General features: G+C 35.4%; 4 protein-coding genes and 1 long non-coding RNA gene across 6 annotated transcripts; 2 read left to right on the top strand and 3 right to left on the bottom strand.

Annotated features, from left to right (window-relative positions):
• The first annotated feature begins 606 nt into the window (after positions 1 to 606).
• Positions 607 to 3,847, top strand: LOC101249163 (uncharacterized). The gene is made up of 2 exons (XM_004253073.5): positions 607 to 857; positions 1,525 to 3,847. Exons 1-2 carry the CDS (start codon positions 845 to 847, stop codon positions 3,261 to 3,263), a joined length of 1,752 nt encoding a protein of 583 aa, XP_004253121.2. The 5' UTR covers positions 607 to 844; the 3' UTR covers positions 3,264 to 3,847.
• A 278-nt stretch (positions 3,848 to 4,125) lies between these two features.
• On the bottom strand, positions 4,126 to 7,545 carry LOC101249445 (glyceraldehyde-3-phosphate dehydrogenase B, chloroplastic-like). Its single transcript, XM_004253074.4, has 9 exons — positions 7,289 to 7,545; positions 7,079 to 7,186; positions 6,395 to 6,559; positions 6,117 to 6,284; positions 5,569 to 5,729; positions 5,316 to 5,377; positions 5,083 to 5,132; positions 4,588 to 4,994; positions 4,126 to 4,457 (listed from the first exon to the last, which is right to left on the bottom strand). The coding sequence occupies exons 1-9, from the start codon at positions 7,385 to 7,387 to the stop codon at positions 4,325 to 4,327; spliced, it is 1,353 nt and encodes a 450-aa protein (XP_004253122.1). The 5' UTR covers positions 7,388 to 7,545; the 3' UTR covers positions 4,126 to 4,324.
• LOC112940540 (uncharacterized) lies at positions 5,628 to 6,773 on the top strand. The gene is made up of 3 exons (XR_011213484.1): positions 5,628 to 5,756; positions 5,846 to 5,916; positions 6,384 to 6,773. It is a non-coding gene; the product is annotated as an uncharacterized lncRNA (long non-coding RNA).
• A 1,168-nt stretch (positions 7,546 to 8,713) lies between the features above and the next one.
• LOC101249717 (uncharacterized) lies at positions 8,714 to 13,043 on the bottom strand. The gene is made up of 5 exons (XM_004253075.4): positions 12,670 to 13,043; positions 10,801 to 10,921; positions 10,355 to 10,451; positions 10,067 to 10,153; positions 8,714 to 8,929 (listed from the first exon to the last, which is right to left on the bottom strand). Exons 1-5 carry the CDS (start codon positions 12,728 to 12,730, stop codon positions 8,795 to 8,797), a joined length of 501 nt encoding a protein of 166 aa, XP_004253123.1. The 5' UTR covers positions 12,731 to 13,043; the 3' UTR covers positions 8,714 to 8,794.
• A 2,136-nt stretch (positions 13,044 to 15,179) lies between these two features.
• cat1 (catalase) lies at positions 15,180 to 19,599 on the bottom strand. 2 transcript variants are annotated; one of them, XM_069291841.1, is made up of 9 exons: positions 19,334 to 19,599; positions 18,724 to 18,839; positions 17,411 to 17,507; positions 17,023 to 17,300; positions 16,149 to 16,925; positions 15,971 to 16,060; positions 15,816 to 15,883; positions 15,632 to 15,725; positions 15,180 to 15,533 (listed from the first exon to the last, which is right to left on the bottom strand). In XM_069291841.1, exons 2-9 carry the CDS (start codon positions 18,736 to 18,738, stop codon positions 15,474 to 15,476), a joined length of 1,479 nt encoding a protein of 492 aa, XP_069147942.1. In that variant the 5' UTR covers positions 18,739 to 18,839; positions 19,334 to 19,599; the 3' UTR covers positions 15,180 to 15,473.
• Between the last annotated feature and the right edge of the window lie 680 nt (positions 19,600 to 20,279).

Here is a 20,279-nt window from a genome sequence, read left to right as displayed (position 1 = left end):
TGGGTTCTGGGGAGGGAAGAGTGTACACAAACCTTACCACTGCCTCGTGAAGGTAGACAAATTGTTTCCAAAAGATCCTCGACTCATATCAATGAAACATTGTATTCATTTACTCAAATGTCTGTTTTTAGAGAGAAAGCAGTAATTTGCTTCTCCTACTAATAATATTGATTAGTTCACTCGTAATGCAATCCCTCTTTGATAGAGATTATACAACGACTACCCAGTGCAGTTTCACAAAGTGGAGTTTGGAGAAAGGTAGAACGTACACAGCCCTTACTCCTATCTCAGAGGTAGAGAGGCTGTTTCAATAGACCCTCGTTTCAATAAACTTTCACCTATTATGCATGGAAAAAATAATAATTTCACCGGTTGATCCGTGTTACTCAACCAATTCAACATAACATTATATTGCTCCACTTAGGTTAGTAATATGAATGGATTAGTTAGTATCTTAAATATTACAAGAAGATACTTCAAAATGCAGTCAAGAATTTTTTAGGACAACGAACTCAACTGCTCGTTTAGGTTTCTGAATTCAACTTTTGTACATATTTAATAAATTTCTTCGTGCGTATACATGATTTCACCAAGCTAATGGGTTCTAACGAACCCATATCTGTGTGTGTCCGAGTCAACTTTATGTAATAATCAAGTCTTTGTTATGTTCCTATTTTGTGGTCCCCCGGCCCCCTGTACACTAAGTTGACTCAACAAGTCTTCTAATGGTACTTCCAAGTTGTTTCCTTTTTCTTTCTTTTCCATATATCTGTGATTATAAGTAATATAAACATTTTCATCCATTGCTGTAACCAGCAGGTGGGAAGCAATTTATCGATAAGCCATGCTTTTACTAGGTACTGTTTGTTTCTGCTTACTGTTCTTGCTTCATCTAATTTTGTTTCGAAGTTAGTGTTGGAAATGTGAACTTAAAGTTTAAGTGTCTGTTACTCAATCTAGGTGTGTTGTTAGAGTCTTTCGAGGATGTTTAGTAATTATGGTTCGTGAAACTGAACGTTTAATGGTTAATATTGTTGCTTTATATATATATGGTAGGATAGTTTGTTGTTTTGTAAGAGTGGAGTTTTTTTTAATGATATAGGTTTGCTTTATATTTATCTTCCTTTCCCATACTCATTGTGCCTTATTTTATGAAGAGCCCACCTTATATTTGTTTGAGCGGGTTAGAGTCTCATATCGATTGGGGAATGAACTGATTGTTTGTTTATATCCCCTCATGAGCTAGCTTTTGGGGTTGAGTTAGTCTCAGGTGCTATATGATATATCAGAGCCAGATCTATTTCTGTTTGGGCTCATGCTCCACGGTCTAGTTGGGTCTGGGTGTGAAGGGGTGTTGGAGTGGGTTAGAGTCCCACGTTGATTGGAAATGGTCTGATAGTTTGTTTATATGGACGTGGACGATGCTTCCATCATGAGCTAGTTTTTGGGGTTGAGTTAGGCTCGGGGGTCATATTCTTACAATATTCCGACCTAGTTTTCCAATTTTTATCTTTGTTTTGGCAGCTGCAAGTGCAATATTCGTTAATGCTGAGAGGAGAAGGCTAATTAATTTGATTCCGGACAGCGTGAGGAAAGCATGGAAAGATTGGGAAATAGAAGTGCTGATTCTAGGAAGCCTCATCTTACAGATTATGCTTATTCTTTTTGGCAAACGCAGGCAGTGTGTGGCGAATTTATGGATCAGAATGACTCTATGGACATCTTACTTACTAGCAGATTGGATTGCTATTGTTTCATTAGGTATCATTGCTCAGAATACGTTGGATAAATGCAAACAAACAAGTGATGATGACAATTTCAAGGATGAATTGATGTCGTTCTGGGCGCCATTTATGCTGCTTCATCTTGGCGGTCCTGATACTATCACGGCTTATTCATTGGAGGATAACGAGCTGTGGTTAAGGCATTTAGTCGGTCTGATAATCCAGAGTGGACTAACATTCTATATCTTGCTTGTGTCCTTGCCAGGCTCTTCTTGGCTTCCATTTCTAAGCTTATTCATCTTCGTATCTGGTGTTATCAAGTTCTCTGAGCGGACATGTGCTCTTCGTTCAGCAAAAATCGAGAATCTCAGGGACTCAATGCTGACATCCCCTGATCCTGGACCAAATTATGCTAAATTCATGGAGGAATATACTTTGAAGAAAGCTGAGGGCTTCTACGTGATTGCGGATGAGGTTAAAGAAATCTCACTTCCAATTGATCATTCTTACCCTACTCGTAAAGATAAATTGCTGCTGATATCTGAAGCTTTCGATCAGTTCCAGACTTTTAAACGTCTTTTTGTGGATCTCATCCTTAGCTTCCAGGACAGAGACAACAGCCAATTTTACTTCAAGCAACTTACTCCAAAAGATGCTTTTGATGTGATCGAGACAGAGTTAGGATTTGCATATGATACCTTCTATACCAAAGCACCCGTTATTTATACTCCTCTAGGCTTCATTCTTCGTGTGATTACTTTCTCTTGCACTTTCTTTACCTTGATTTCATTTTCTTTATGTAAGGAAAGATCGAAATACCACATACTTGACTTGATTCTCACTTACCTGCTGCTGGTGGTGGCCTTTCTCCTGGAAATATGTGCATTGATCGTTTTGCTGTACTCAGACTGGACAAAGAATTGGCTGAGCAAAGGGAAACACGACAGAAAGTTTTGCCAGTCATTCCTCCTCAAAAAGCTGTGTCTGCGAAGATCAACTAATATGAGGTGGTCCAATGGCACACTGCAATACAATTTGTTGAGCTACTGTGTTGAGTTCAAGCCCCCACGGTGCTACTGGTTCCAAAAACTCTTCCGAATCAATGAGCTCTTGGAAAAACACAAGTACAAGAAGGATGAACTAGTCACCCCAGGGTTAAAAAAGCTGATCTTTGACCATTTCAAAAAGTTTGCCGGAGAAAGTAATAACAAGCATGATCATCCAGTCTTATGCACAAGTAGAGGCACTGAAGCACTTAAAGGAAATGGCTGTTCTTCCCTAGTTTGGTCGACCGAGTTAGAATTTGATCAAAGTTTCCTTATTTGGCACATTGCTACTGATCTATGCTATTACACTGACGATAGTAGTGGTACTCGTTCCATCGAATCCAAACAAAGCAAGCAGTTATCAGATTATATGTTGTATCTTTTAGTAGTGTGTCCCTTTATGCTGCCAATAGGACTTGGGATGATCAGATTTAGAGACACATGTGCTGAAGCCAAAGAGTTTTTTACAGAGAGGAAAGTCGGAAAAGACTGAACTATAGCTAGTCGCAAGTTGCTAACAGTGAATACTGAAGTTGGACCTGCAAAAGTGAAAGGGGATAGGAGCAAGAGCGTGTTGTTTGATGCGTGCATACTTGCCAAATCATTGAAAGCAAAGGGTAATCAGAGAAAATGGGAAATCATCAGTGAAGTATGGGTGGAAATGCTTGCGTATGCTGCTACACATTGCAGAGGGAACCATCACGCTCAACAGCTACGTAAAGGAGGAGAGCTTCTTACTCATGTCTGGCTTCTTATGGCACATCTTGGCATCACAGAGCAATTTCAGATAAACAGAGGTCATGCTAGAGCCAAGCTCATTGTCAAGTAAGAAACTCCGGTTCTTGTGCTGATCAAGACATAGTTAGGTAAATAAATGTGTGTTCTCTCTAATCGTTTAAGCTTTTTAGCATGATATTACAGTAGAGACAGGCTAAGAAAAATCAGTTGAATTTTAGCATGTATCTTTACTACTTGTAATTCACGATGCGTAAGGGTGATCAACTTGAACACTCTACATTGGAAAATCATAACTTTTGATTGTTTCCAGGGAATAACATCCACAACGTAGTGATTGAAGAGTCTTGATCTCTCCATAGTTTATTGATTTATTGTCTTTCAAGGTTTGCAGTTGATTTATTATCATGTTGTCCAAATACTTCGACTCTTCAATAGAGATGATAAAATAACTAAAAATTGAATCTGCAGATCATAGAAGTTTTATTGTCGCGTTCATCCTTCAAGTTTTCACCATATTTCCTCCTCTATGTTACCCCGGGGTTCATGAGCGATACAGTGAAGCAAAATATCTTATTGAATGTCAATAGTTTAGTACGAGGTGAAAGTAAGCAGAGATCTTGAAATGTAAAACAGAATTCATTGTTGAAATGCATCCTGGTTAATGGTGAAACCAGTCTATATGACTGTACACATGATATCCAAACTGTGTGATTTTACTGTCGTTCGTTCATTTATAAATTTTTGAACAAGGGAAACAATTTAGCTTCAAAAATCATCCATGCGGAATTTCAAAAAAAGGAAAAGAAAGCAGAGAGATTATTCGTAGACTTTGCATTCCTTGTCTGCAGGGTTTGTCTTGCAGTAGTCCTCTAAGGCGTCTCCGCTCCCTTCTGCAGCTGAACCGGGCCATTTGTCTGCTACCAGATGAGCTAAGTCGACCACACGTTGGCTGCAATTTTACCAAGTATGATCACAAGTGAATCAACGGTATATGTGTGCTTATGCATGTGTGTTTTTTTAATGTAAATGAGTATTCAGGTTGGTTGTATAAGTATGCGAAATGATTGTGTTCAGGTTACCTGTATCCCCACTCGTTGTCATACCAAGCGACAATCTTGACCATGTCGTCTCCCATAACCATGGTTAAAGAGGAGTCGATGGTGGTGGAAACATCACTGCATCGGAAGTCAACTGACACAAGAGGCTCATCACAAACAGCCAATATGCCATTCAACGGACCGTCAGCTGCCTTTCTGAAAGCTGCATTGACATCTTCAGCTGAAATTCCTTTCTTTTCAACATTTATAACAAGGTCAACAACCGAAACATTAGGTGTTGGCACTCGGAGAGCAATTCCATTAAGCTTTCCCTTGAGCTGAGGTAGCACTAGAGACACAGCCTTTGCTGCACCAGTGCTGGTCGGGACAATGTTCAATGCTGCAGCTCTCGCTCTCCTCAAGTCACGGTGTGATGCATCCAGAAGCCTCTGCATACAACATAATCAAATCCATTCAGCGTCACTGTAAGGTGCACGTTTTCACAAATTCCCCTGTTGTATCGTATATCATGATTACCTGATCTCCGGTGTAAGAGTGAGTTGTTGTCATAGTTCCCTTAACAATACCTACAAAGTGAATGAAAATAGTCAAACAACATACGCAGTGTAATCCTACAAGTGAGATCTGGGAAGGTGGTGCGTACACAGCCTTACCCCTAATTTGTGAAGGTAGAGAGTCTGTTTCCGATGATATAAATAATCGAACATTTAAAACCACATAAATTTGAACAGTATTAATCTTCTGCTTACCAAATTCTTCATCCAGGATTTTTGCAAAAGGGGCCAAGCAGTTGGTGGTGCAAGAGGCATTGCTGCATTTACAAAGGTAGAACATTACTTCAATGTCTTCTTGAACATTAAATATACTCCCTCCGTCCAAATTTATGTGACACAATTTCATTTTTAGTCCGTTCACAAAAGAATGATCCTTTTTTTCAAAAATCTTGCTTTATTTTTTTAAACTATGTGTCCAGTCAAACACGTTCACATAAATTGCACTGACCTTACGATATTGGCAACCTCGTGAGAGTAGTCTTGTTCATTCACTCCAACAACATATGTAGGAATATCAGCACCTTTTGCTGGTGCAGTGATGATAACTTTCTTGGCACCAGCTTGGATGTGCTTCCCAGCACCCGGACCATCAACGAACACACCGGTTCCCTGTAAGTTTTCGAACAACATTATTAGGTAATTTAATCAGCATCTTTTCTCAGGATTCATCATGTTGAAAGTGCTGGACTTGTATTGATCAATCTCGTTGATTTTATCTCGTTAAGCAAATAATGAGTAACTTTTGGAGAATCAGGCACATATCTGACAACATTTTTGAAGGGTCCGAGCAACATAGGTATGCATCAGTCAAATGTTATGATAGGATGAATTATGACATTCGCTACGTTAGTTATGTATATTAGCATGAAAGGTCAAGGGACCTTGTGAAGGCAGAGAGACTGTTTCTGATAGACCCTCGGCTTAGATATTACGAGTACTAAAAGTAGAATCTACCAATAACCGAGGGATCAAAAATGCTATTAACGCGTAGTTTACCTCGATAACAATGTCAATACCAAGTTCAGCCCATGGAAGCTTAAGAGGATCCCTGCTAGAGACAACTTTAATGTTCTTTCCATCAACACTAATAGTTTCATTATCCACTATTTTCACATCAGCCTTGAATGTTCCCAACATGGAATCATACTTAAGCAAGTGAGATGCCTGCATTAACATAATATTTGCAATACATTTAGCATCGTACCGCGAAAAAGTTTGATAGTAAAACCAACAAATGCTATAAATGTGCTGATCTTTTTGCAGGTAATGCTCACATTCTTGACACCACCACTGTCATTGACAACAACGACATCCAGTGGTGAGTCCTTGCGTCCATGCCAACAACGAAGGAAGTTCCTGCCAATTCTTCCGAAACCATTGATGGCAACCTTCAATTTGGCAACTGTTTCTCCTTTCACTGGTCCTGCTGATCCTGTGGTCTGATTTGAGATAAAAGTAAATGAGTTTCAGGAAGAAAGGTACAAAACACTACTGTTTTTCCGTTATATGATAGATGGTCAGAACTTCATTTGGGTACCCGCGTATGGTTCTGGCTGTGTTAATTATAACTTTTAGCGTAACTGATTATTCCTTGCCTCGAGATCAAATTGGTTATTAGCAATGAAAACATAACACACCTTGAATTCGAGACTACTATTTGATATCTTAGTGATGAAACACTGCATTTCTTATCTCATGTTTCACTCCATATGACAACGTAGTGAAAAAAGAACAATCTTTTTAGAGCTTGTTACGTTTAAACATGCCAATAACAGTAAAATGAGACGTTTATGGTGAAAAGGATACAGATATAGAAATATGTCATTCTTCTCAAAACAGACTAATGAGGGAAGAGTGTTTAGTCATAAGTATCGAAAAGATCAATATTCTATTGTGTTTAGTGTTTTGCTTCACGGTCTAAAGCAGATGTTTTACTGAGTAAGAGTGAAAATGCTTACCTTGGGAGTGAGTTGAGCAGACACAACATCAAAAAAGGAAGACTCTTTGTTACAAAATGTCACACATCCACTCGATCGAAGACCAGAGAACTCTGCTACTTCAAATTTCTACAAAAACAACAGATAAATCAACAACAACAACACATTTACTAGAAGAAAAATCTTCTTTTTTTTCGACTTTTTTTTTTTTTTTGGGAAGAAAGCAAAGACCTTAGAGAAGCATTGAGTAGGGAAAGAGTAAGAGTTCTTTGATAGAAGCCTTGTGCTTGTAGGGATTCTTGAAGGAGCCAAAGCTGCATGAGAAGCCATGGTTTTTGTATATTTGACAAAAACTACTTAAATCCTTTGGTATATATATATACTTTTCAAGTTTCACTTTTTTTTAAAAAAAATATATATTGTTTTAAGTTTTGGTTACAAATTGAGATTCAAAAAATGAGTGGTGTATCATCAAGATTAATTTGATAAGAGATAAGATGATCTATGTCCTCATGTATATATGTAATGCAATTTTTTTTTTCCACAATCTCAACCACAAACTGTTGAAAAATTTCATGTTATCCTTTTTACTTACCATAATTGTGGAAACAAATTAAAACATCCTTACAATAATTTTACATTAAGAAAAATGTATCACAAAAAGCCAATTGATAGCAATATACATGACATGGCGATCAGAGACGAATCCAGAATTTGAACATACATAGGGAGTAGGGTGATTTCTCTAGCATATAACAACAACACTAGAGGACTCCTACGCTTTTCATGGGTACACAGTTAATTATATCTTAGTTTCTATCAGTTTCTCAAAATAGTATATTCGTATGTACGTAAACTCCAACTTAGGGTTTGGGTCCGCCTTTGGTCGTGACACTCTTTCTTTTTTTAGTCTACTTCAACAAGAACGACTTCACTTCATACTTCTTGCTTTACCGTGCATGACGTGACTTTATAACTACAAAAGTGTCATGACATGTTTGAAACCACAAATCTCAATCACAACATATTAACCTTGATAGATAGAGTTACCATTGTAATAGACAAAGTTACCTCATACTTTTGCTGATGAAAGATACAAGAATCTGGTGAAGTTTAGCCTTTCATGCGAACAAATTGACTCGACCACCACAATTATAAAAAGAAACACAAATTTAAAAAAGAAAATTGACTCGACCACCACAATTATAAAAAGAAACACAAATTTAAAAAAGAAAATGATCCTTTTAAATTATTTTTTTTTACTTATTTTGTGAAATACCATCACCAAAAATGAAAAGGAGGGAATATTTAACTGTGTTTTTTGGCATTATTCTAGGCAACTGGAGAACTAGTACAAGAATTGTACCACTATCCATTCATTAGAGGACAGGACAATTTAGAGATGGTATTGCAGAAGGATAATATTTTTTTATTTTTTTTGTATAGAAAATAACTCTTATCCACAAAACACCAGTGGTCCTCTGTGATTCATGAATAACCAATCACTTGCAAGTTACTCAATACTTGTGCTCGTGGAAGGTAACAGATACTTGGTAGCAAAAACGTATCGATTGTTCTCCCACTCAACTAACCGTGTGTTATGTCAAACTTGTATTGTCACTTCATATTTGACAGTAATATAGTTTTATAACATAGTCCAGATAAAATGCTCTTGGAATTAGATCAATGTGTTCAGAAAGTTTATTCATTTACATGAAAACCAATTGTAAGTGTTGTTTATATAACACTTTCAACTTCATCTAGGTTCACTGCAGCTCCATTTTCTGCATCCCCGGACCTTAACTGGTTGGAGATGTCGTCAATAGCATCATTCAATTGGACTATCTTCTCCGTTAGTATCTTGCGTTGCTTCTGCAGACGAAACAGCATGCATACATTAGAAGAACTTGAAACAGGAATAAGAATATTGTTTTCTCAAACTTAGATCTTTAGTCCTTCGGCAGCTTTTTTTGTATCCTCCCGGAACTATATGATTCAAGCAAAGTAACAAACTTAGATAAAGGTGATAGGTTTGATGCAACAAGCCTGCTCCTCTTTCTTGCAATTGACAAAGAGAGAGAAACCCTGGAGAAGAAAGCACGACTTTCTTGTATAGAACACCTAACTAGGTTCATTTAAAGACCAAGAAAAACATCGTCTAGCTCCCGGAGGTTGAATAAGTCAGATTGTATTGCAGCTAACAGTTGCTACTGTTGTACGTTTTGCATCTCTAGATGCCAGTAATGAAACATCTTACTTAACAAAAAAAAAGAAGACGAAGAGTAGCATCTATATATAGTTAAAACGAAAGTTTTCTAAAAAGGGAGTATCAAAGCATCATTTAACTAGTAATCAAACAAAACTTCAGTTCTAAAACAATCGAACATTTTCACCCAGAGGTGTGGCCTAGTTGTTAATAAAGTGGGGTGAGAACCACGAGGTCTCAAGTTCAAATCCAGGGGAGACAAAAAACACAAGGTGATTTCTTCTCATTTATCCCAATTACATGGTACTTGGTACTTGATGCTAGTGGGAAGTGAAAAGTATCCCGTGGACTTAATTGAGGTGCATGTAAGCTGGACCGGACACCAAGGTTATCAAAAAACACTGTAGAACATCCTTGGTTGGGGGTGCTTCAAATCTTAGCAATGACTGGTCACAGAGTATCTTCTCTAGCCTTTGTCTTTATATCTCTTGCAAGGTACTTCGTCTCATAAGTTCATGACTACAAAACGGAACTTACATAAACTACCAAATCTCAGCAATCAGGATTCAGGACCATTTGAAGATCCACGAAGGAAGACTCCAAAGCGACAGATAGCTACAACTTAGAGGATTACACTTGTAAGGAGGGATTTAATCAGCCAGAATAGAGGACTCTGATATAATATGTGTGTTTGTTGTGTGTCTCTACACTCGCACGAAGCGCGAGCGTGCACGACCAAAAAAAAGACACTATTTCTCTTTCTTACTGCTTCCTAATAAAAGACGTACATAATATTAACTTACCTCCAATGCTTTTTCTTCATCATATATAAACTTTGGCAGTTTTCTCATGAGGTCCTTCCTATCTGTTTCGGCTAATGCCTTGCTAATCTGTAGAAGAGAAATTAAAGGGCAGTCAGCTTACTGCTCCCAGGTACACCGCAAGAGATGAAATGTGGAGAAGGCATTAATCAATGAGTGATGTGGCAAATTCACAAGTATTAACGAGCAAAGACGACCAAAGGCAGTGACTAATACAAGTGCTACTGCATTTTACCCGAAAATAAGTTAGTTTTAGCATAAAATGATTACCTCTGGTGCGAAGATACAACCAAGTGCACCAACGATTACTCCTCCTAAAAGAAAGCCACCTACAAAGATGCTTGAATTGCTTGGCCTCCCCCCATCACTGCCAATTAACAAGAAAGACTCGGTGGATCACCAATGTATGAAAGAAACAGAACTACAACACTCTTTTTCCTATTTAATGGCAAGAGCCAGGTTTGCTTCTGTCACTCAGGAATCAATTGGATTTATAGTTTTGCAGAACAACGGTCAGAGAAAACTAAATAATTGAAGGAGCAGGAAGGTTCTTTTGAGTTGATTTGGTCTAATTAAAGCTCACACTAACTTATTGAGATGAAAATATCATCTACAAGAAAGACAAGTGAGTGTGACAACCAAACAAAAAGAAGTGTGGTATATCATCAATGTATAAGTTGCACGAGTAGAGCACGTAAGAACAAGAGAAGCAGTACCTATATTCTGCTTGAACGGTTAATGATCTTCTAGATGAGGATGATTTTCCTCCGTGCCTTGGACTGAAGGCCAATTTGGTGGTGCCACCGACACTTTTATCTGCCGACTTCAAACTGGACCCTAGCACATCAAAAGTTACTGGACTTATATCACATCACTCATGTAGGTTTGGGTGAAGAGGGAGCCATCAATGCAGCATATGATCATGTACTACTAAAACCAATCATATTAGTCATGAGAATTTTTAGCTTCATGCAGTTCCACAAATAATTCGAACAAAAAAACACACAATTCATTTTGAATCCAACAATTTTCATTTAGATGTTATGCTTAAAGAATTGAATAAGAAGCATGGAAGGTCTTTGAATCTTATCATGCACCTTATTTTAATGTAGTATTGAAACAAACATATGCACCATTTTGCTTAAACATGTTTGGAGAACTATTGAATCTTGTGGACTTAAATTAGAGATGTTAACATACCAAAACTACCCTCTGAATCTTATCATGCACCTTATTTTAATGTAGTATTGAAACAAACATATGCACCATTTTGCTTAAACATGTTTGGAGAACTATTGAATCTTGTGGACTTAAATTAGAGATGTTAACATACCAAAACTACCCTCTGAATCTTATCATGCACCTTATTTTAATGTAGTATTGAAACAAACATATGCACCATTTTGCTTAAACATGTTTGGAGAACTATTGAATCTTGTGGACTTAAATTAGAGATGTTAACATACCAAAACTACCCTCTGAATCTTGTATCTTAAACATGTCATTCCTATAAGTGTGTCATTAAAGATAAAATACGAACGTTGAAATGAAGATAGTGCAATCTAAGGATAGTGTTTCTCTATTTCTTAAACTTCGTATCCAGCAAAACACCACCAAATAATATGAAGGAAATGAATATCTCTTTCATGATAGTGACAACTTGTGCACCGTGACTAATTCCACCGAATACCTGCTATCTCCCACCAAGTCAGGTACCTAGAGTTGTACCTAACAACTCCGACTACAAGCCTATCAAAAGAAATCACCTAGTTTCTAAAGCAAATTGGTGTTCCTTAAAACTGGATGTTCAATATATGTCATACTTATCACATACAAGCCTCTGATCAGAGCGAAAAAACAACTTAACGGAGGTATTACAACAATAAAGATCCTTTATCCAATAGCCTATAGCTCTTGAGGCCATTTTGCTTTGTTCTTAGCTAACTTCTTTCGAGACACAAATCACACTATGCAGCAGTTAGTTTACTACTTTATCAGTTAATATCAGTAAACAACAGCAAAAACATACACAGCGTAATCCCACAAGTGAGGTTTAGGAAGGGAGGTGTGTACGCAGACATTACCCTACCAACGCTAAAATCAGTAGGTAACAACAACATACCAAGTGTAATCACACAAGTGGGATATATCCGGGGAGTATGATGTGTACACATACCTTACACCTACCTTATGCTTGTGAAGGTAGAGAGGGTAGATTCTCGGTTCAACTAAAGCATCTCAAACCTAAAATCAATAGAGAACAGCAACAACAACAACACAGTGTAATCCCACAAGTGGAGTCCGAGTAGGGTGGTGCGTAGGCCTACCTAACACCCTCGACTCGAGTAAAGCATATCAAAGCTAAAATCAGTAGAGAACAAAACACAAATCTTGAAATAATCATTCAATTATGCTATTACGAAGCTCGATTAGTGAACACACAGGGTAAATTAAGCTCAAATACCAACTAATCAACATACCATATTCGAAATCACTTTAAAGGGTGCATCAAAAACAGCAAATTACAACAAATAATCCAAACCCCATGAATAAAAATGTAAACTTTAGAAGATTTAAAGAATTACCTGAAGTGAAATGCAGAGAAGGGGTTGTTGATAAAAGCAAAGAGTTCGAAATAGCTATCATCCTGTAAGGTTAGGGGAAGTGGGTAAAAGTGAGGTGGAAGACAGTCACCGGAAAAATGAATCAACGGCGGAGGACGGCGGCCGGCCGGCGTAGGAAGAGTGACAGTTGGAGAGCAGAGAAGAGAGATAATAAATATCAAGAATAGTGATAATTGTTTCTTTTAGTTTGGAAGATGATGATCAACATAGTTAACAATTGACACGTGGATATTAAGAAACCAAAGTAGCGTATTATCACTTTATCACAATTCTCGTTAATGCTGTGTCGCATTATTTATGTTAAAGAAGAAGACTTACATATATTATCCAACTTTAAGAAAATTTATTTATGTCACTCGTTAAAAATTGACTTATATATGTTGTTGAATATGACATAAATGAGTCAAGATTTTAACGGATGGTGTAGATAAGCCTTTTATCTAAAATTTGATGGTATACTAAAGTTTCTTGCGAGATTCACTCGGTTGAGAATATCATTAATTATGAATATGTGTTCTCTTTAATCGGTTAAACTTTTAGACGAGATAATCACACACTTCAACATGTTATTCGAGAGCTGACAGAGGTTGTGCGATCGGATCTTAATATTTGCTTTTTGAAGAAAGTCAATTCAGGTGAATGTTTTAAAAGTGATTCTCATGAAAAAAAAGTTTTTTGAGTCAAATCTTAATGGTTAAACTAATAAGGGAAAATGGTCTGATATACCCTCAACTTTGTCATTTGGAGCTGATATATCCTCGTTATAAAAGTGGCTCATATATGCCCTTACCGTTATAAAAACGGCTCACATATACCCCTGCCGTTACAAAATGGCTCACATATACCCTTCATTTAACGGAAGTTAAAAAATTAGTTTTAAATTTATATTTATTACTTCGATTTTTTTAAAAAAAATTATGGGTATATATGATTCTTCTATCAAAGTTTAAGGTATATTTTAATTTTTTTCATACATAAATTATTTTTTGACTTCTTTTATTATAATTATTTGAATTTCTTATTCTTATTTTGTTGTTTTCTTTCATTCCTTAGTTTAAAGAATAAAAAATTAAACTATTTTTTGTGTATTGTAATTTAATTTCGTATTCGAAGAAAAAATTTGGTTATCTACAATAAGTTTTACAAGAATATTAGTGAAACACAAATAAATTTGATTATCAAAATAATAATTATAAATTAGTCATTGAAACAAAAAAAAGTCAAAAAAAATATGTTTGGCAAGGATTAAATTTACTCATATGAGATTATATTTTTTAGAAAAAAATAATAAAAATTTAAATAAAAATTGTTATTTTTTTCATTTCCGTTAGAGGAAAATGGTATATGTGAGCCATTTGTTTACAAGTAGGGGTATATATGAGCCACTTTCATAACAAGGGGTATATCAGCTCTAAATGACAAAGTTGAGGGGTATATCAGACCCTTTTCCCAACTAATAATTATAACAATCGATAAATAAATATTTTAATAAGTCCGCAACAATTTAACATGTCTACAAACGGATAACAGTAACATCAATCACTTTGTATTGCTAGGGATTTTTCTATTATACCCTCATTTAAACTTCTTGAAAGTTTCCAAGTTTTAATTCATCATTTTTGAAATCATAATTAACAAGGGTAAAATTATAACTTCACTTTGCTAATTATTGTTATCTTAATATGTGTGTCATTTCTAAAGTAGACAACTGAATAGGGACAGAGGAAGTACATTATTACTACTTGTACTTTTAATTTATTACATGTATTTTTGATACTATATACATTATAATTTGGAAAGAGACAAGCGAGATAGGGAGGAAGGAGAGTGAGATACTAATATATTCCAAATACATGTGATTCACACCTAGATACATATATCTGTACGGATCTAATGTGATTTGGGATACCATATACAAAGAAAAGTGGTAAGCGGAACGGAGGGAGACTAGCGAGATTTGTTATATATCACATATACATACAAATTCACTTGTACAAAATGTATCTAGAAAAAAATTACACCTGAATTTGACATGATGTATCTGAGATATAAGTCTCTGGACGCACAAAATATGGTAAGACTCGTAATATTGCAAACTAGAGTGTAACTTAGTAATTAGTTCATAAACTAGTATGGTATATGCAAGTTTCCCAACTTAAAACTGTATCTCAAACCGCACACAACTCATACTACAACAACATATAAATCATAGTCTCACAAGTGGAGTCTAGAGAGAATGTTGTATATGAACTCTTTCCCCGATCTTGTAAAGATAGAGATGTTATTTCAGATAAATTCTCCACTCAAGTAAAACAACATAACCCATACTCTGGCACAGTCAAAGCTTATAGTCTAGTCGTATCAGTGAAACTCCCCCACACGATAGGTTACATTCTTAAGGACCTATTTCACCTTCCTTGATCTTCTTGTGTAATGAAAAAATTGTTCAAACATAATCAATCAAGCTGAGATACTGAAATGAAAGTGATATTATTGAAATTGAGAGTGTGTTCTTCAAGCACCAAAGTGAACAAGAACTCAACATAATTACATAACTTTAGAAAGTGAAACATTGAACATACAACTGTGAACTTATTCAGGTTCCAACATCATTATAGTAAAAACACAAGACATCGAAATTCGATACAAAATACAACATTACGATTGAAAAAGAAGTACAGTTTATAGCACAACGCGGACGTTTTTTTGCATTAGTCCTTCAACATTTGCAGCTTGAAACCATTTCAACTATTTTCATTGATTTTTCACATTGTAGGCTTCACAGTGAGACGAGAAGCGACCTTCTGACCACAGGACTTGTCAGCCTGCAATGTATGCACGCGAAGAAAAAGATTGGTTTTGTTTAATCACCGCGTTTTATTAGGCTAAAATGAATCATGGAAATGAAGAGAAGAACTCAAACCTGAGACAAGTATGATATCCATATGCTGCGAATCTCATGAGTGACTCGTGGATCGGATAAAGACTCAACCCATTTGTTGATGTATCTGTCTTGCCTGAAATAACAAGGATAATCAGTTATCATCGTGTGTTTACGAGGGGGTGAATTGGCGATAAATTGTATGATAGATGAACCAAATTAGTACCTGTCAGGTTCCCATGATCTGTACCTCTCCCCTGCCTGTTTGAAGTTGTTTTCTTTCGGAATGACACACTGAAAAAACAACATTGTATATATGTAAGTGAACGTTAAACTCATTCGTAGATCATTCAGACGAAGAATAACAAAGATTTGTCTCACATTTGTACGCCTTCCATTCAAGACACAAGAAGGAATCGGGTACTGCTCAGCAGGACGACAAGGATCAAACCTCGAGGGCAAATAATCCACCTGCAACATTTAGTCATACATCAGAAGAATGAAATGTTTGGTCAAAAGGCAAAACATAAGGAGCACCAATCGTCGAGTTGCATAGTACCTCTTCATCGCGATGTGTCATGTTCATAGCACCATCGCGATGATTGTTGTGATGACCACACTTGGGAGCATTAACTGGGAGCTGCATATAGTTTGGTCCAATACGGTGTCTCTGAGTATCAGCATACGCGAATATCCTAGTCTGGAGAAGCTTATCCTCGGAATAGTAAATACCAGGGACAATATGTCCAGGGTTAAACGCGAGTTGTTCATTCTCTGCGAAGAAGTTATCAATGTTCCTGTTCAACACCAATCGACCAACTGGGATCAACGGCAAGAGATCCTCAGGCCATGTCTTGGTTACATCCAGAGGATCAAAATCGAACTTGTCTACATCCTCGGGGTCCATTGTTTGGATAAAAAGCTTCCACTCAGGATAGTTTCCAGCAGCAATTGAATCGTAAAGATCCTTGGTCGCGTGGCTATGATTAGTACCACCGACTCTAATAGCTTCTTCCTCAGACATACATTTCACACCACAAGTTGGCTTCCAGTGGAACTTCACATAATGTGCTTTCCCCTCTTTGTTAATCAATTGATACGCGTGAACGCCAAAACCTTCCATGTGTCTGTAATCCGTTGGGAGACAAACATCATCGTAGAAGAAGGCGAATGTATGCAAACTCTCAGGAAGGAACGAGAAGAAATCAAGGATCCTCCAGTTCTCCTGAATGTGTGACTTTGGATTTGGTTTCAATGCACGAATCGTGTCAGGGAACGACTTAGCATCACGATTAAAGAACACGGGGACATTGTTTCCAACAAGATCAAAGTTACCCTGAGTCAATCAATTCAAAACATTACATTTTAAACAAAAAACCCAATCAAAGATTCCGTGACCTAAGTTCATGTTCAAGTAATTAACACGAAATTACCTCTCTGGTGTAGAACTTGACAGCAAAACCACGAATGTCCCTGATAGACTCGGGGCTTCCACGTTCATGGACAACAGTAGAGAATCGACAAATAACAGGCGTTTGAGCGCCAGGAGCTCGGAGAAAATCAGCACAAGTAAGATGAGAAATGTCATGAGTAACTTCAAAGAATCCCTTAGCACTAGCACCTCTAGCATGAACAACACGTTCAGGTATCTTCTCGCGATCAAATGTCGCGAGCTTCTCAATTAGATAGTAATCCTCAAGCAGAACAGGCCCTGCCAAAAATATGAACTTTGAACTAATGTACGAAATCTTATACCATCCAGACTTAAAAACACTTGAAATAAGTCAATTCAAACAAGCTCAACGTCTAACATCAAAATACCTCTAGGTCCAACAGTCAAGGAAGAAACATTGTTGTACACAGGACCACCAGCATTTGTTGTCAAGAAAGGGGTGTCGTATGCGCTTGATGGGCGATACTGTGTCACAATCATATCCAACAAAAATAAGATATACATTGCATATGCCACACAAATCGAGAAATCTGAAGTTTACGAGTTCTTACAACGATCTCAAGCTAATATATATACATATATACAATAATAACTGAACTCATAGTTAAATATACAAATACAATGAGATTTGAGCAAAAACTACTGAGATCACGTGAACTCATAGCTTTAAGGCTAGATCCACCTCCTAATACACAACCAAATGTAATAAAATGAGTGTTCACAACTTGATATTCAAACGGATCTGAAGTTTATAGGTTCCTATGATGATGTCAAGTTAATATACAATAATAACTAAGTTCACGGTTTTAAAAAAAATATTTAGTGGATTTGTTAATATAAATATGTTATTTAGTTAAAAGCTACTGAGAGTACGTGAACTTAAAGCTTTAAAGCTAGATTCGCCTGGTAATAAACAATTACGCAAGGATTGCTCACAATTTGTGTTTTTCTTCAAATGTTCCGATCGCCGGTGATTATCGCCAGCGATGATCGCAGATCAGATGTCGGTGAATATTCCGGCATCTACAGGACAGTTATTTAAGTTTAGTTTTTTTTTGAAAAAAAAATTATTTTTATTTTCAGAAAGGCGTTAGAACACACGTGACAATTTTTGTTGAGAAATTATAATATTTTAGATATGTTAGTTTTGTTTTTTTTATGAAAAGCTTTTTTTGAATTTTCCTAAGTTAGTTTAAAAGGAATTTGAGGGGTGTTTTTTTTTTTTTCATTTGAATTTTTTGTTAAATATGCATGAATTTTTTTTTATTCTTTTAAAAAATTACATAATATTAAACATGAAATTTATATTCAAACACAATTTCATATGACTAGTGCTTCATTTTTCTTTACGTGAAACTTGATATGCATGAGAAACCATTTTAAATGTATCAATAAAGACAAAAGACACCTTAATAAGGTGTTTTGTTCTTTAAAAAGAAATTATAACTATATCGACGATACTTTGATGTAACGAATAAGATCTCTTTATCTGTGATCAAAAAAAGAAATGAATTCAAACTTTGAGTGAGAATTTTTTCTTCCGATAACAATGTATTTTTACGTATTATACGAGATCGATATACTTATATTATAATATTATACCAATTATATAACACAAGATCAACTAAGAAAAAAATAGGATCACAAAGTTTTGTATACAAAAAAAAATTTATTGATATACCTTAGAGGGATCCATGGTGATGGAAATGAAAGAAGAATTGAAGAGAGAGCCTTTTGATCTATAAACAGTTTATGTTTGGTGTGTTGAGAGTGAGAAAAGAGCAACTTATTTATAACCTGTGGAGGGCACTTATGTAAAATTATAATACACATAAAAAAATCTCATAATGTTGATGATGAAATTCTATCTTATATTATTTTAATAAAAAAAAAGTTAAATCATATTGTTAATGTACTAATAATTATCGGTGGAGGAATCAGAATTTCATTAAGCGGTTCAAAATATAAAAAAAGTAAACATATTAAGATATTGAAGTGTGTTCCATGTCTACATATACTTACAAAAATTTAACCCATATAGATAACGTAATTCTTTTGCGGAACGGGACTCTGTCCTGATAATATCATATTTAGTGTATCCTCTAAAGGTAAAATGTATTTACGCAAATCTTACCCCATTTTAAGAGATAAATAGATTATTTCTGATATCCTTTTGACTGAAAAATATATATTTTATCGAACAAGCTTGAAAAAGATATACAATACTAAGAAATTAAGCGAAAAAATATCAAGAAAAAAGAAAAACTTGACAATGAAAATAATGATCTTACCCCATATTCTATTCTAATCCTCGACGTCCAAAAGAATCCTAATCTTCAACGTTGTTTTGTAAATTATTAATGTAGAAACAATTACATTATCTAGTCCCCCAAGCAACGGTAGGCGGGCTCCTTTCACTTGACTAGTTGATTTAGATTTTTTTCTACGATGTTCGAGTAGAGTCGAATATTTTTATTGAAAAATTAAAATATAAAGATACTAAATAGTATAGAAAGGTAATAGTCCTGTCTAAAATTTGAATTGTCTCAACAAATTTAGTTAAACTTCGAGTGTATTTCGTATATTTTTTTCCTTAAATAAAATATACTATATATTAAACTTGTATTAGAAATATCACTTTTTGATAATAAAAAAAAAAGATGTTTGATTGAACCTTTGGGTCTTTAATTCATTTTTGAGCCAAAGTATATGGTAATATACTTTAAAATGTGAAATTTATAATCATGAGAACTTAAATTAATTATTTTAGTATATATGTAATAATTTTTGAATAAATAAATAAAAAAGTTATACTGTTCAAATGGATAAGATTTAGTGCATTATAGCTGTAAGATGATTAAAATGAAAGCACTATATATGTTGCATTTTTTTTCATATATATTCATTGTATTTCTTGATCCAAATAAAATAATATTTAGAAAATAGAAATTTTAGTCAATTATGGCAACCAGCATCAACATCTAGCTAAATTAAAAATATAGTTATCAATTATTTTTATAATTCCATTAATGTACTATTTGTTTTTCCTTTTATGAAAATAATAATAATAATAATAATAAGCAAGCCATATTATTGTAGTATTTTGAAATTTACAAATTTTAGGACGACCAAGAAGTTTTAGGCTTAGTGAAAAATTAAAATTAGAGAATTTATATTTCAAGTAAATCTTTTTGAAACTTAATATTCCTCTCATAAATCATAAACTTGCATAATTAT

Source organism: Solanum lycopersicum, chromosome 12, assembly GCF_036512215.1.
Source record: "Solanum lycopersicum chromosome 12, SLM_r2.1".
Taxonomy (NCBI): domain Eukaryota; kingdom Viridiplantae; phylum Streptophyta; class Magnoliopsida; order Solanales; family Solanaceae; genus Solanum; species Solanum lycopersicum.
The sequence above is the reverse complement of the archived record's forward strand: the minus strand, read 5'-3'. Positions and strand labels throughout refer to the sequence as shown.